This window comes from Pteropus medius, unplaced genomic scaffold, assembly GCF_902729225.1.
Source record: "Pteropus medius unplaced genomic scaffold, Ma_sr-lr_union100, whole genome shotgun sequence".
NCBI lineage: Eukaryota > Metazoa > Chordata > Mammalia > Chiroptera > Pteropodidae > Pteropus > Pteropus medius.
The window spans coordinates 1,575,851-1,588,354 of record NW_024342468.1 but is presented as its reverse complement, the minus strand read 5'-3'; the positions used below and the strand labels follow the sequence as shown (position 1 = coordinate 1,588,354).

The window sequence follows — 12,504 nt, the reverse complement described above, 5'->3', positions numbered from 1 at the left end:
GATTTGTGTAGCAGCAAAGGCCAAAAAAGAGGAAGAATGAACATACGGCCAGTAAGTTTTAATGGTGACAGAGTTATTGCCACAGAGAACGTCAGATGCTCTGCATCTTTCATCCTGCTGAGTTCCAGAGTCGGCCCCCTTCCCTGAGTCAGGGATGCTGTGCCTGGGAGCAGCAGCATTTCCCTGTGTGAAGGGAGCTGCCTCTTGACTGCCCTGCAGCTCCGCCCCACTGGGACTGAGTGGAGCCACAGCTTGGTGGCGGGGCCCAGCCCCAGGGTCCCAGCCGCAGAGCCGAATGCTGGGATGGCAGTAACCAGCCCCGTCCTCCTTACCCTGCCCAGCGTCTTCCGTGGCCTCACCCCCACTGCTTTGTCTGCCACGGAAGTAGGCCAAGGTCTTGTGGTCATCTGCGGAAGTTTGCCCCCACCTGCCGACGTTTTCACCTTGCGCAGTCACCTTGGTGAAAAGATGCAAATAGGAAAATGAAGAGACCTGTGGAGAAGTAAAATTAAAAAGGAGATACTGGGACGAGAAGACATCTCGTTTATCTGAAACTTGGCCACCGTTCACGTTTGCGTGTCAGAGCCCTGTTACTCCGGCGAAGCCAGGAGTCTCGGGGTTGACTGACTTCTCCTTGCGACTGTGTTGGGGTAACCGTAGCACCAGGATTTAATCCTTGGGATACCTGGAGGCAGATGAGGGGTATCGCACTTCCAATTAACGGCAGTCCCTTGATCTGTGAACACCTTCATTCCTGTCGCCCTCTTTAGTACAACGCTCCGTCTTCGCCGGCTGAGTACGTCCACCGGGTTGGGAGAACTGCCCGCATTGGCTGCCGGGGGAGCAGCCTGCTCATTTTGGCTCCTTCGGAGGCAGAATATGTCAACTCGTTGGCTTCTCACAAAATCAAGTGAGTCAGAAACCTGAACGGGGTTTCGGCTGATCTCACCTAATTAACTTTCTGTCGCTTTTTATAGTGGATGGGCCTTGTAAGCTGATGAAGCACCATTAACCCTTGTGATCGCTAAAGGAGTCCCAGAATAGCCAGTGGCAAAAACTAACACCCTTAGTGCCATCAGCACGTGACAGTTCTCATCGCGTTGCCAGGCTAGGTCAGCGATCTGCTGCGCTTCATTTTCCTTGTAGGCGGAGGTCCGTGTCTCGTGCCTCTGACTGTGAGATAAGCGTGCGCAGCCATCACAGCCAGCTTCTTGAGGCTCTTTTGTATTCACAATTTTAATTTCTTACAATTAATATTTTGTACCGCTAAAGCGGATTTGTCTTTGGAAAGAATACTTTTAACTCACCACACAACTCCCCTCCCCCCAGGAAAATAAGCCCCGGGGAGGACGGGGGGCGGGGGGCCACTGTCGCTGAGAAGCGGTTGCCACGTGCACCGCACACTCACAGGTGAGACCGGCCGCCGTCTCGTACGTGCCCTGCGGGTGGCGGCGCCTCCCATTCCCTGGCGTGAGGCCCCCAGTTCTCGTCCTGGGTCACAGAGCACAGAGCAGCAGGACTCGGCAGCATGGCAGCCCAGTTAGGGCTCCCATCAAGCCCCGACTTCACCCAGGAAAGACCGGGAAGGCAGGTAGGGGGACAGCCACGCCTCCGCCCAGCCGAGGGTCACTGTGGTGAAGCGCAGAGCATTCCTGGGCCTAGCAGTGACTCAGTTGTCATGTTGTCGTGAAACCTCTGACACCTGAGGGCACGGGACATGCAGCTTTTCACACGGGCCCACTTTCTGGAGTTCCTTCTCAGACGCAGCACAGTGACACCTGAGGTGTTTTGGGGCGGAAAGAGCCGCGTCTGCCCAGGCAGAGGGTCCGGGGGACAGCGGGTCCGTCGGCCATGCAGGTCTCGCTCCCTGGCCAGGCCCGCATGTTAGGTAAAGCACCGAGGCTAGCACAGGACCCCTCCCTGGAGTACAGAGCTGGGACAGTCGCTGCCTTCTGCATCGGGGCCTGATCTGGGGACCACAGGACCCAGCGCAGGCCAGCCACCTGGGGACATGTATGTGGCTGTCCCCATGGCTCCCCGCAGAGCTCTCCCGTCACCCTGGTCCACACTCTTTTCGGGCTGCTGGTGTGAACTTTCACAGACTGCGGCGTGTTCAGAAAACCCACCCACCGCCTTCAGTGTTGGGGGGCGAGGACCCACTCCCCACAAGTCCAGTACCAGTTTCCAGTGGGCTAACGTAGGGGTGGGTGGCAGTTTCTTTAATGTGCCTTCAGTGGAGAGGGTGGCTTTTTTGGTGGGGAGACATGGGCGTTTTATCTCACGGGAGAAATCCCATGTTGATCTCGCAGTCGCTTTTCACCCAGAGCTTCATCCCCAGCCGGATTCGGTTCCCGGGGGCTGGCCGGCTGGGCCTCGTCTTCGCGGCCCTTCCAAGCGTCTGGGCTGGCACCTGACCTGGCAGTGGTTCTCCAGAAGTTCTGGGGCTTAGAACGAGACCCCACTTCCCTTACCCCGTCCTCACCAGCTGCGAGCTCATCACGACACTGCAGCTGCTTTTCTCTGTCACGAGCATTTGCGTAGCTGTGGAAGGTGTTTTCAGATTGTGTGTCCTCATCCCACCACGGGAAGTACAGACCCCCCTCCCTCACGGCTTCCTTCCTCCTTCCGAGCTGCGCCCGCAGACTCACCTCGCCCCGTTCCTCCCGCCCACAGCTTTCCAATGTCACCCGTGCTCGTCCACTGTGACGTGATCTCCTTCTCAGGAAGGCGGGTGGTAACGGCGAGGTGGTCATCGTCCAGCACCGGCGTTACTGGCCTGGGTGCCTCTGCCTCACCCGGCTTCGTAACTTCTCTCTAACAAGTCAGATTCGTTGCTCTGACAGGTTCAGATATAAACCTGAAATTGAAAAGGGAAAACAGTAACTAGGTCATTGCGAAGTATTAGTGAGCCAAGTGTATTTTAAAGATACAGAAAGGACAGACAGCTTCTGTGGTGACCGCATCTGGACGAGGATCGTGCCAGCGGCGCTTGTGGAAAAGTCCACATAACGTCCACGTCCACGTCCACGCGGGCTCAGATCCATGCTGGTGTCTTGCACGCGGGCAGGCGCTGCGTGTCCCTACTTCTGCTGGAGGAAGGGCTGCGGGTTGGGTGTCTCTGTAGAGACTGTCCTTTGACACAGTACACAAATTAAAGCTAGTAAGGGCAGAGTGTGCTGTGGAAAGAAGCCTTTTTGGAACCCAGGAGGTACCCCTGCATATTTTTTTAAAAGGAAAAGGAAACGTGTGTGGGTTCTGTGCTGAAAGCCTACGGGCCAAGCAGCGGGGTGCGGAGGTGGCTGCTGAGTCGCGGGAGACTTGGGAAGGCAGGCCGGGGCTCCGGGCAGCAAGGGCATCACAGCAAATTGCCACCCGCTGCCATACTCCGCGCGGCGGAACTCACCCTGACAATTTAATTTAGCAGACAGGGCAAGAGACGGGTGCCCTGAGCCCTGAGCCCCTGAGCGGGGCACCTCTGTCTAGTGCTCAGAGCTTGTTTCCACATCCTTTTGACATCTTTGTGTTTGCCAACCTCTTAATGGTTCCCACTTCTTATTTAAATGTATTTCTAATGAAAGTCATCATTGGTTTATTAAAATGTAAATGCTTCATCAAAACGTGTGTTTCTTAGATCAGGCTTAAGACAGTTCTCTGAATTTATTTATTTGTCTCTGTCGTTTCATCGTAAGGTGGGATGATTCAGATGTGTTGATAGAACCATAAATAAGCAGACTGGATTTGCTTTGTTCCCCAGAAGCGATGGTTTCTTAGAATAAGAGGAAGACCCTTTTAGACTGTGAATCACCCCAGTTCCCTCTCAAGTCCTGTTTACTTAGGGTGACTGGTCCCCCAGCATCGTCCTGTGGACACACGCAGCACACCAGCTGGGCCCTGGCCAGCATGTGAGCACGCCCGTGCGTTTGAGGAGACTTGGCTTTCTTGGCATATTTTGTTCTTTGTATTCCTGACTGTGAATGACATTATCCGTTTTCTTTTCCCCCAGCTTCAAGATTTGACCCCAAGTTCTTATGTTTCTTTTACTTTTTTTTTGTATTTCTCTTTTATTTTTTTCTCAAGGGAAAAAGTGAGAAATAGAGGCGAGTCAGGTAGACAAAGGAAAAGAAAGGATCGGGCTGCGTTTTCACCTTCCTTCAGATATCCAGGCATAAATAAGAGGCGAATTCAGTGGCCATAACATTCCTCTCTCATGTGAAGAATAGATCTTCCATGAAATACGAGCATCCCCCCAACGCCTACCCTGTCGGTACACGCTCTGCTTCCCGGTTGACTCTTTCTGCTGTAAAAAAGATTTGGCGTCTCCATAGGGCTTCGAGCTGCGGCAGAGGAGGAATGTTGGAGGGGGGCTGGGGGTGTTCCGCGAGGCGGTGACACATTTCAGGTAAATAGCTGTCAGGGACCTGAGATCTCATTCATAGCTTTGTCAGAGTAACCTTCGGGGGAGAGGCAGGGAGTTCTCTTCTCCCACGTGAGAGGTTGCCATTCGTGTTTTAATTTGCTGTTACATTTTGAAAAAAAATAACAACTTACAAGGAAGTCATTTATCTTTTTATGATCTGATTTTCGCCCAGAACCCCTGCTTCTCTTTCCCTTTCTCCCCGGAAGTGTGTTTTCAGCCTGTCCTGTTCCCTTGGTCTCTGACACGTGGTCCTGCGCTTCCACCTTCGCGTGCAGCCGTGAGCTGCCGGCTTCGTGGAGTCCACTGCCGGGCAGGTGGGCGGGTTCCGTGCTGGCTCCTGACGGCTTCTGGTCGTGACTGAAGCCCGAATTCTGCTTTCAGCCGTCGGCACACAGATCTAGGTCCGTCGGAATGCTTCGCCCTCACCGCTTCACGGTGGAGAGGCACGCGCGGGGGAGGCCTTCGGGGTCGGTTGCTACAGAGCTGGCGCACTGCAGGCCGCAGGCGCCAGCCGCGTGGCAGCCGTCACCGGCGTTTGCCCCATCAGTCAGGCATCTTCAGCGCCTTTCTTGTTTTTTTTTAAAAGTATAAACCAGAAGGGACTATCTGAAATGCTTATTTTATCATCTTCTGCTCAAGTCAAGGTAATGTATTCATTACTAGGCTTACTTATTTACTAGCAGAGATTTATTAAGAAATAAGGATGTGGTCCCTATAAAGGAAATTCGGAGTGTAGCCCATTTAAAATGCATCAGGGAGAAAGGAGGTCATCGGGACTCTTACCCCATCTGTCCCTGTAATATCCGAAAGGTCCCCTTCCTTCCACATTGCTAGAGGTTTAGAGAATAGTCCCTCTCCTGTGAAAGTGTAGCTTCTGCTTTAGATCTTGCTTGAGAATAGGCCAGTTTTATGTATCAAGAGCCTGGATATTGTTGAAAAGAATGAAAAGTTGACCTTGCTCTGCGTTTCCTTTTACAGCGTTTCCGAGATTAAGATGGAAGATATTTTGTCTGTTCTGACAAGGGATGATTGTTTTCCGGGGAAGCAGTGGGGAAAGCAGGTGAGTTTGGTTATTCGCTATGCCCGCTGCTGGCAGACACGACCCGCCTCCGGTCTGGGTAGTGGGGGCCCCGTTACAGGGCAGTTGTTTGTCATCAAGTAACACGGGTATCTGAGGACCACGAACGTTAGGCGAGGCCAAATCTGGTTGTGTGTTTTCTTTTCTTCGCTCCTGGGCGTGTTTGCTGGTCTCATTCAGTTAACGGGCTACAGTCCATCCTGGAGGCCTGCCAGGCGGCAGCAGGCTTCCCAGAATGGAGGTCTCATCCAAGGCCAGAATGCATTGGACGCAGTGGTACTGGCTCACCCGTGGTGGTCCCTCTCCAGACGATCACCAAGGACAACCGACTAGACCGTCCACCCAAGAGAGCATGGAAAAATAAGTATCTCTGTGTCTTTTCAGACACGCTTAGCGCACCCATTTTGAATGTGTGCTATACACAGAGGAAGAGTAAAGTCGAGATCATTAAGAAGAATTTTTATTCCCCGTGCGGTTCCTGTGGAGCGCCGGAGCGGTTGCTCACAGCCCCGAGCGCCCTCTCCTGCCTCCTGTCTGAGGCTTTTTCCTGCTTGTGGTCGTTTCCCCACCCAGCCCAACATGCTACTCAGCACGTCACGTGTGCGTGTGCGCGAGCGTGTGTGTGTGTGCGCGCGTGTGTGAGCGATGTCGCTATACGTAATTTTGTCTGTGAAATATTATTTGAATGTTTTACATTTGTTTTTATATGCCTGAGGATAGATTGGAAAATCAGAGCCAAAGAGATCAAGCTTAAGCGTTTCTTTATCCATTAGCACGTGTCTTTGGGTCGACGTTCTCCCTGCGGCAGGGACTCCGTCTGAGGGATCCTGACTTAAGTTCTCTTCCAGAGAGCACGTAAAGAAACCGGTCTGAGAAAAAGAGGAAATGATCGCCTCCGTGTGTGTCCTGGGCCCGGGACTGTGCTGAGCCCTTCACGTGCTCCATCCCATTTAACCTTGCAGCAGCCCTGGAAGGTGGATGTCACTGTCCCACTCTGTAGATGGGGAAACTGAGGCCGCAGAGGTGAAGGAGGGCACCGGGGCACCCTGACCATCCTTCACCCTCCTGGGGTGTGGCAGCAGGCAAGCCGGCCTCAGCGCACGCGCTTCGCTGTACACCCGTGCGCCCGTTAGCGTTAACTAAACCAAGAAAACGGAACTGCGTTGCTTTTTAAATTAGGTAATTTCAGCCGTTTTCATAGAGCTGAATGGTGGTCAATAAATGGTATCACAGCAGAGTTCCCTGTGAGTCAGGAAAGCGATTAAAGGCTTAGTCGATCAACAAGTTATTTTAAGCGATATTTCACGTAAAACATCCCAGCCGTCTCGGACTTTGGGCCGGCCTTGTAAACAGTTTCTTGTCGAGGGAATCGACCAGTAACGAAGCAGACACTCCTTGGTCTTGGCGCACGTCAGTTCATCTTCGTGAGGCGATTGCAAATTCTAGTTGGGGGTTTTTTTAGTGTTCCCACAGGTGCTTCGTTATGGCCCAGGACAGGTGTGTGGGATAGGCAGGAGCCCCTGGGGACCGTGTGAGGGGGCCGTGTAGCAGAGCGGTTAGGAGCGTGGCCTCTGGGTCAGACTCCGAACCTCACTTCCCAGCCGTGGGACTTTGAGCAAGTCCTGGGCCTTCCTCGGCCTCAGTTTCTTCACGTGCAAAATCGAGTCAATAATGATAGCATTCTTCTACGAGGACACTGGAGGGCTGAGTAAGAAAGAACCCGAAAGCCCCAACGCAGGTACCGAAGGGCATTTTGCTGCTGTTGTTGCTAATCATTATTCTCATCAGTTGGTACCAGTTAGAGTCCAGACTCCCCAACGTGAAGCCCAGTGCCTTTTGCTGTGTCACCATAAGTGGGACCTGTCTGGTCTCCAGACGCAAGAGCAAGCCGTAAGGTTACAAAATGAGACAGTAAAGGTTTGATCAAATCAAGCCTGTGCTTGTGCTGCTTCTGGGCCGGCTTCGGAGTCGGCGTTTATCCCGTGAGCGCGGGTCGCGGTGTGCACTGCACAGTCCCGGGGGGTGGCGGGTGTGGAGCGCCCCTGAGGGACGGTGTCCTGGAGAAGGAGCAGAGCAGCTGCAGACTATGTCTCTGCCCGCGGAGGCCTCGCCTTGGCTGGAGGCCAGGCCTGAAGACTCGTTGAGGCTGGAGGGACCATCACAGCTCGTGATGAGGGCCGGGCCTAGGGTCACACAGACTTGGGTTTGAGTCCTTGCTTCACAGCCGGTAGTGCGGGGCCGTGGGCCGATTGTCTTTACCCAGCCTCAGTTTCCCCATCTGTAAATGTGGAGAGCGAGAGTACCCACCTTGTAGGGTTGTGTGAGGTGTAGGTGGAAGGAGGCGTGATGTGCTCTGCACACTTCCGGGCCTCGATGGATGCGGATGAATGGAATGTTTTCATATCTTTAAGGTTTGGTGATCTCTGGTTTTAAAAAAGAAAAAACACTAAGCAAGGGTGGGCTTTCACTGACTCCGAAACATCTGGATAACTTAGAAAGCTAAATTAATCACAGTAGGTTCTACACGTCACAGTGATGAAAACCTGAGTCGGACCAGACTTAACTTTAACTCAAAGGACAAAGAAAACCTAAACTAAATCGACATGTAATTATACAGCCCGGGAAGGCGCTTTCTGTGCGTGCCCCACGTGGATAGTGGAAGGCGTGAAGTAGACACTGGCTACAGCCTTCAGTTCTGTGTCCCACACGGAGTGCAGTGTGATTCGCTGTCCCCAATTTGGGCAGCTCTCTAACGCAGGCACCGAGTGTGGGCGGAGTGGGGAGGCCTTTCACACGTACCGCCAGACAGCTCATTATGCTGTCCCTCCTCAGCCAGCTTGGTGAAAGTCCACCGTAAATGTCCCTTTGGCACATACGTTTTTGGGTTTCTGTGAACAGAAAGCAAGCTAGCGAAGCATCTGTAAAATGTATATTTCATATTTAGGTATATAAAATATACATAGCTACGCCTGGGTGTGTGAATGTTCACCCACCTACAAAGAGAATAAATTTGATCTTTCAACTTTTACTGGAAAGCACTCAGAAGGTTCTAGGGACTGTGGGAGTGAAACTCAGCTTGGCAACAAAGTGATTAAAACGAAATCTTTTCATTTAGTTTTAAAATACCTTAGAAGTTAGCGATACCAAGACACGTGCTTCGTCCCCCGCCTCCAAAAGCCTTTCTCCCCCATCACTGCTACTGCTTAAAACTTGACAACAAAATCCGGGGTAGTTACCTTAAACTCATCTGCTGCTACTTGATAGGTGTGAAATTTTTATCTTCGGGGTACACACACACCCAGACATGTTTTTCCTGTCAATTCTTTTGTCCTTAAAATATGCCAGGAAACTTATCCTAACAAAAAACCGTCACCGGCATTGCGAAACATTAAAATTAAAATGAGATCACTAGCCCCTAGCTTAGTTCTTTGTGATCTAAGATCAGTAGGGTCTTAGAGACAAAGGATGTTGACTGCACAGACTGATGAAATGTATTTTTCTCACTGCCCGTGGCCCTCTGGTTCCAAGCTGGCTTCATTAACCAGTGCTGAATCTCCGTGTCTTTGAGGGGTGCGAGCCAGTCCTGCAGGGGGTTGGCGTGCCCTCCGGGCCTTGACCCCCTCATTATGGGAGCAGTTTACCTGTCGGGCTGAGCTGGTGCCGTGTAACTCTGCCCCCTCTGTCTTCAGTTTAAATTTAGACTGTCCTCCTCAGAAGACAACTGAAAAATTCCTCATTCGCTCTCAAGAGGGGCAATTTTAAAATAAAGAGTTTCGGGAAGCGGGAGTGGGGAGACTAAGACACGCTTTTTCCTATGTTTTCTGTCATTAACTTTTTCTCATATTTTTACTAAAACTGACCTCATCATTGCAGACATGCGAGCCTAGTTTTAACACCTTTTTCTACATATTTCGCTTGTATACACACTCACATTTTATATGTATGTGTGTATATGTAATTTTTTTTTTTTGGCTGGGAAGAAAAGATGCCTCATTTTGAAACCTAAAGGGGGGAATAAGAAAAGCCCTTTGTAATATATTGCCATATTATCACTAAATCCCCTGACAGTTGTGACACAGAAGCAAGTCACCTGTCACTTAAGCTTGAGGTCTCTTTAATTTTCTCCTGGAATTCGCACCAGGCTGTCTTTAATTTGAGGCCTTTATTGGAATTCTGAAACCTCTCTGCCTCCCTGGCTCTCAGATCTATTCTGAGAGCTGTTACAGAATGTATACAATAACCAACAGAGGGATTCGAGAGGGCTGGAGCTCTGTTTATTTAACACTCTAGAGGGATTTTTGTGCTTATTCGGTCCTGGCTGCCCGCTTTCAATATCGCTTTGACAACCATTCTGCCCTTCTCATTAATTTTAAACAGTTAAAACATGGGAAAAAGAGGAAAAAGTTTTCATTATTAAAGTGCTTTACTTTTTAATAACAGAGGATTCTGTCCGCCAGGGGAAAGGGCATCCTCGCTAATTTCACATTCATATTAAAAAAAAAAAAAACCTCCAGGAAAGGTGACAGTTGTGCCGCTGAGGTGGCTTAACGAAAGGAGGGCAGCAAAAAAAAAGTTTGCATTTCGCAGCAGTTAAGAGGCTAAAAAAAATCCTTGTTAATGACAACAGCAAATGTCCACTTTCGTAACTCAGCTCCTGGTGACTTTTCTCTTGACATTTGAGTGGCTCAAACCCTGAGGGGGACTGTGTACTGTGAAATCAGCCAGACTGTCATCAGCCAAGCAGGTAGCAGGAGTGATTTGACTAAACTAAAAACATCCTCAGCCTGTTAAGTCTCTATTAATACAGAGACGAATGTCGACCGTTTGCTTCTCCCCCGCTTTGTCTCTCGGGCAGGTCGACTCCGTGTCTGGGCCGACACGCTCCGCCAGACGCAAGCACGCACCCCGTCCTCTGCGGGGGTGAAAGGCGCATGGACTGGGCCTCACTGTGCTTTTTTTCCCCCCCTGGGGACCTACTTGGGGTTTTGGGGGAGTGGGTGGGCAAAAGCTTCAGAGCACCCATTCAAAGAGTCAACGTATTAGCCAAGTTGGGTTGGAGAATCTGTGTCTTTTGCATGTCAGTTACACATTCAATAGAAAGCAATCACGTTCCATTAAATCCAGGAAACAAAATCACTCGTTTTTAGCGGGATGTAAAGAAAAGAAGTCTCTGAGATGGTTACAGGATGGAAAGGAAGTCATTTTTTATTAACGTTTCCCATCCTCAGGGTCCTTCGCGCATACAGATGTCACTTCTCACAGCGGGACGGTTTGCTGGGGAGGGCCCAGGCAGTCTTCACAAATGTGGATTGCTGGAACAGCCAGCTTCTGCTAGGGCCTTGCGAACTCAGCACAGGGATTCTGGGCCGAGAGGAGGAATCCGAAACTCTGAAAGTCCGAACCTCCCTGGGAATGAGGAAGCATGCTCTGAAGTTCAAGGCTGGGCTGGATTTTAGGCAGGTCACCAGGGGATGCTCTTAAACAGTAACTGCCTGTGTCCCATCGCGAGTGTCAGGGAAGGGAGAAGGTTCCAGGCCTACATAGGAGACACAGGATGCATCTGAACAGTAGGTCCAATAATGTTCTGAACGGACTTGGAAAATTCCTAAGTGTCTCTAATGAACTTTGATTTTGTACGTGAGTGAGAAGAGGCCAGGAGGAAGAGTAAGTAAATAAGCGGATAAACAGACCTGATCTGCTCCCTCACAAAGCCATCCTATCCTCTCCGCTTGGCTCGAGCATCTTTATCGCTCCCTTTTTCCCCGGTAATATTGAAGGGATTACCCTCGCCGGCCCCTGGGTGGTTACTGTGTGGTTTTACTGTTATTAAATCTGTGATAAACTGCTTCATTATTCCTGACTCTGACTCTGTCTCTCCTTTAATCCTTCCGTCACCCTCCCAGAAACCCCGTGCCTTGAGCCCCCAGGGGATCCGAGAGCGAGCCACGGTCTTGCAGACGGTGTTTGAAGATTACGTGCACTCCAGTGAGCAGACGGTCTCCTGGGCAAAGAAAGGTTGGTCAGTTTCTTAGGTGACTGTGGACGGGCGGTCCAGCAGGGCGCGTCATCCCGGCCACCACCCACACACCCCAGACGGGTCGAGAGGCCAACCAGGGGTCTCCACTCACCAGCAAAAGCCTTCGATCTCCCTAAGTCTGCAGGGTTTGGAGGCAGGCGCGGAAGGCTTTAAAGCGATGTTAAATGTTAATTTCATCCTTCCCCGTGTTTTGCACAAATGAGGCTTTATCTGGGCTTAAGTCAGGACTAGGGCTGTGACCCGGCAACATGGAACTTAGGGACCATTTTTCCCTTTTTTCGAAAACTAGATAGAGATGGGCACGTCAGCGGACGTAGTGTAGAGAGAGAATCAGAGATGGGTGAGGGCTGGGGATAATGGACTCGAGCAGGTCTCCTGGCTGACGGCACAGAGGAAAACGAGGAGGAACCGTGCTGAGGCGGGGCGCAGACCCTGCACCCAGGCCCTAGGACCTTTAGGAGAGGCTTAGGTGTCAACTTAGTGTCCAGACCCTTTACAGGGTAAGTCGTCTCCTGGGATGACCAAGCACTAGGTGCAGGGCGTGGAGGGTGGGGCGAGCTTACAGCGGAGCACAGTGTGTCTCCACTGGGCACAGTGTCATGCGTGCTCATGAGACTTCAGACATGTCAGGAGGCCCACAGTCCTTGCTGGGAGTTGCCTGCTGCTCTGAGACGAGTGCCTGGCCAGCTCAGCAACACGGCAGGTCCTCAGAGAGGGTCACTGCGTCCCACATCTCGCAACGTCGAGAAGCCGCAGGAACTTAGCTCTTGTCTGGATCAGGCCGTGCTGAACCTGTTTCCGTTGTGTGTGGCTTTGCTTAAAGTCACAGAACTTCTCCCCAGCGTTAAATGAGGGCGTACTGTGTCTGAACACTAGAGCATCTTTTTTTTACGATTTGAAATTTTTTTTAGATCATTTAACAAATAATGTATTGAATTGGACATTATTCTGGGTGCCTGGGATACATCAGAG

At 51.2% G+C, this 12,504-nt stretch overlaps 1 protein-coding gene across 2 annotated transcripts in view; it reads left to right on the top strand.

Moving 5' to 3' along the window:
- The window catches only part of DDX31 (DEAD-box helicase 31), a 67,825-nt gene that overhangs the window by 33,861 nt on the left and 21,460 nt on the right, over window positions 1–12,504 (top strand). For both annotated transcript variants that reach the window (XM_039862933.1, XM_039862932.1), the window contains exons 16-18: window positions 771–910; window positions 5,396–5,477; window positions 11,399–11,510. In XM_039862933.1, the coding sequence (XP_039718867.1) occupies window positions 771–910; window positions 5,396–5,477; window positions 11,399–11,510 (334 nt within the window). The remainder of the gene's footprint in view (window positions 1–770; window positions 911–5,395; window positions 5,478–11,398; window positions 11,511–12,504) is intronic.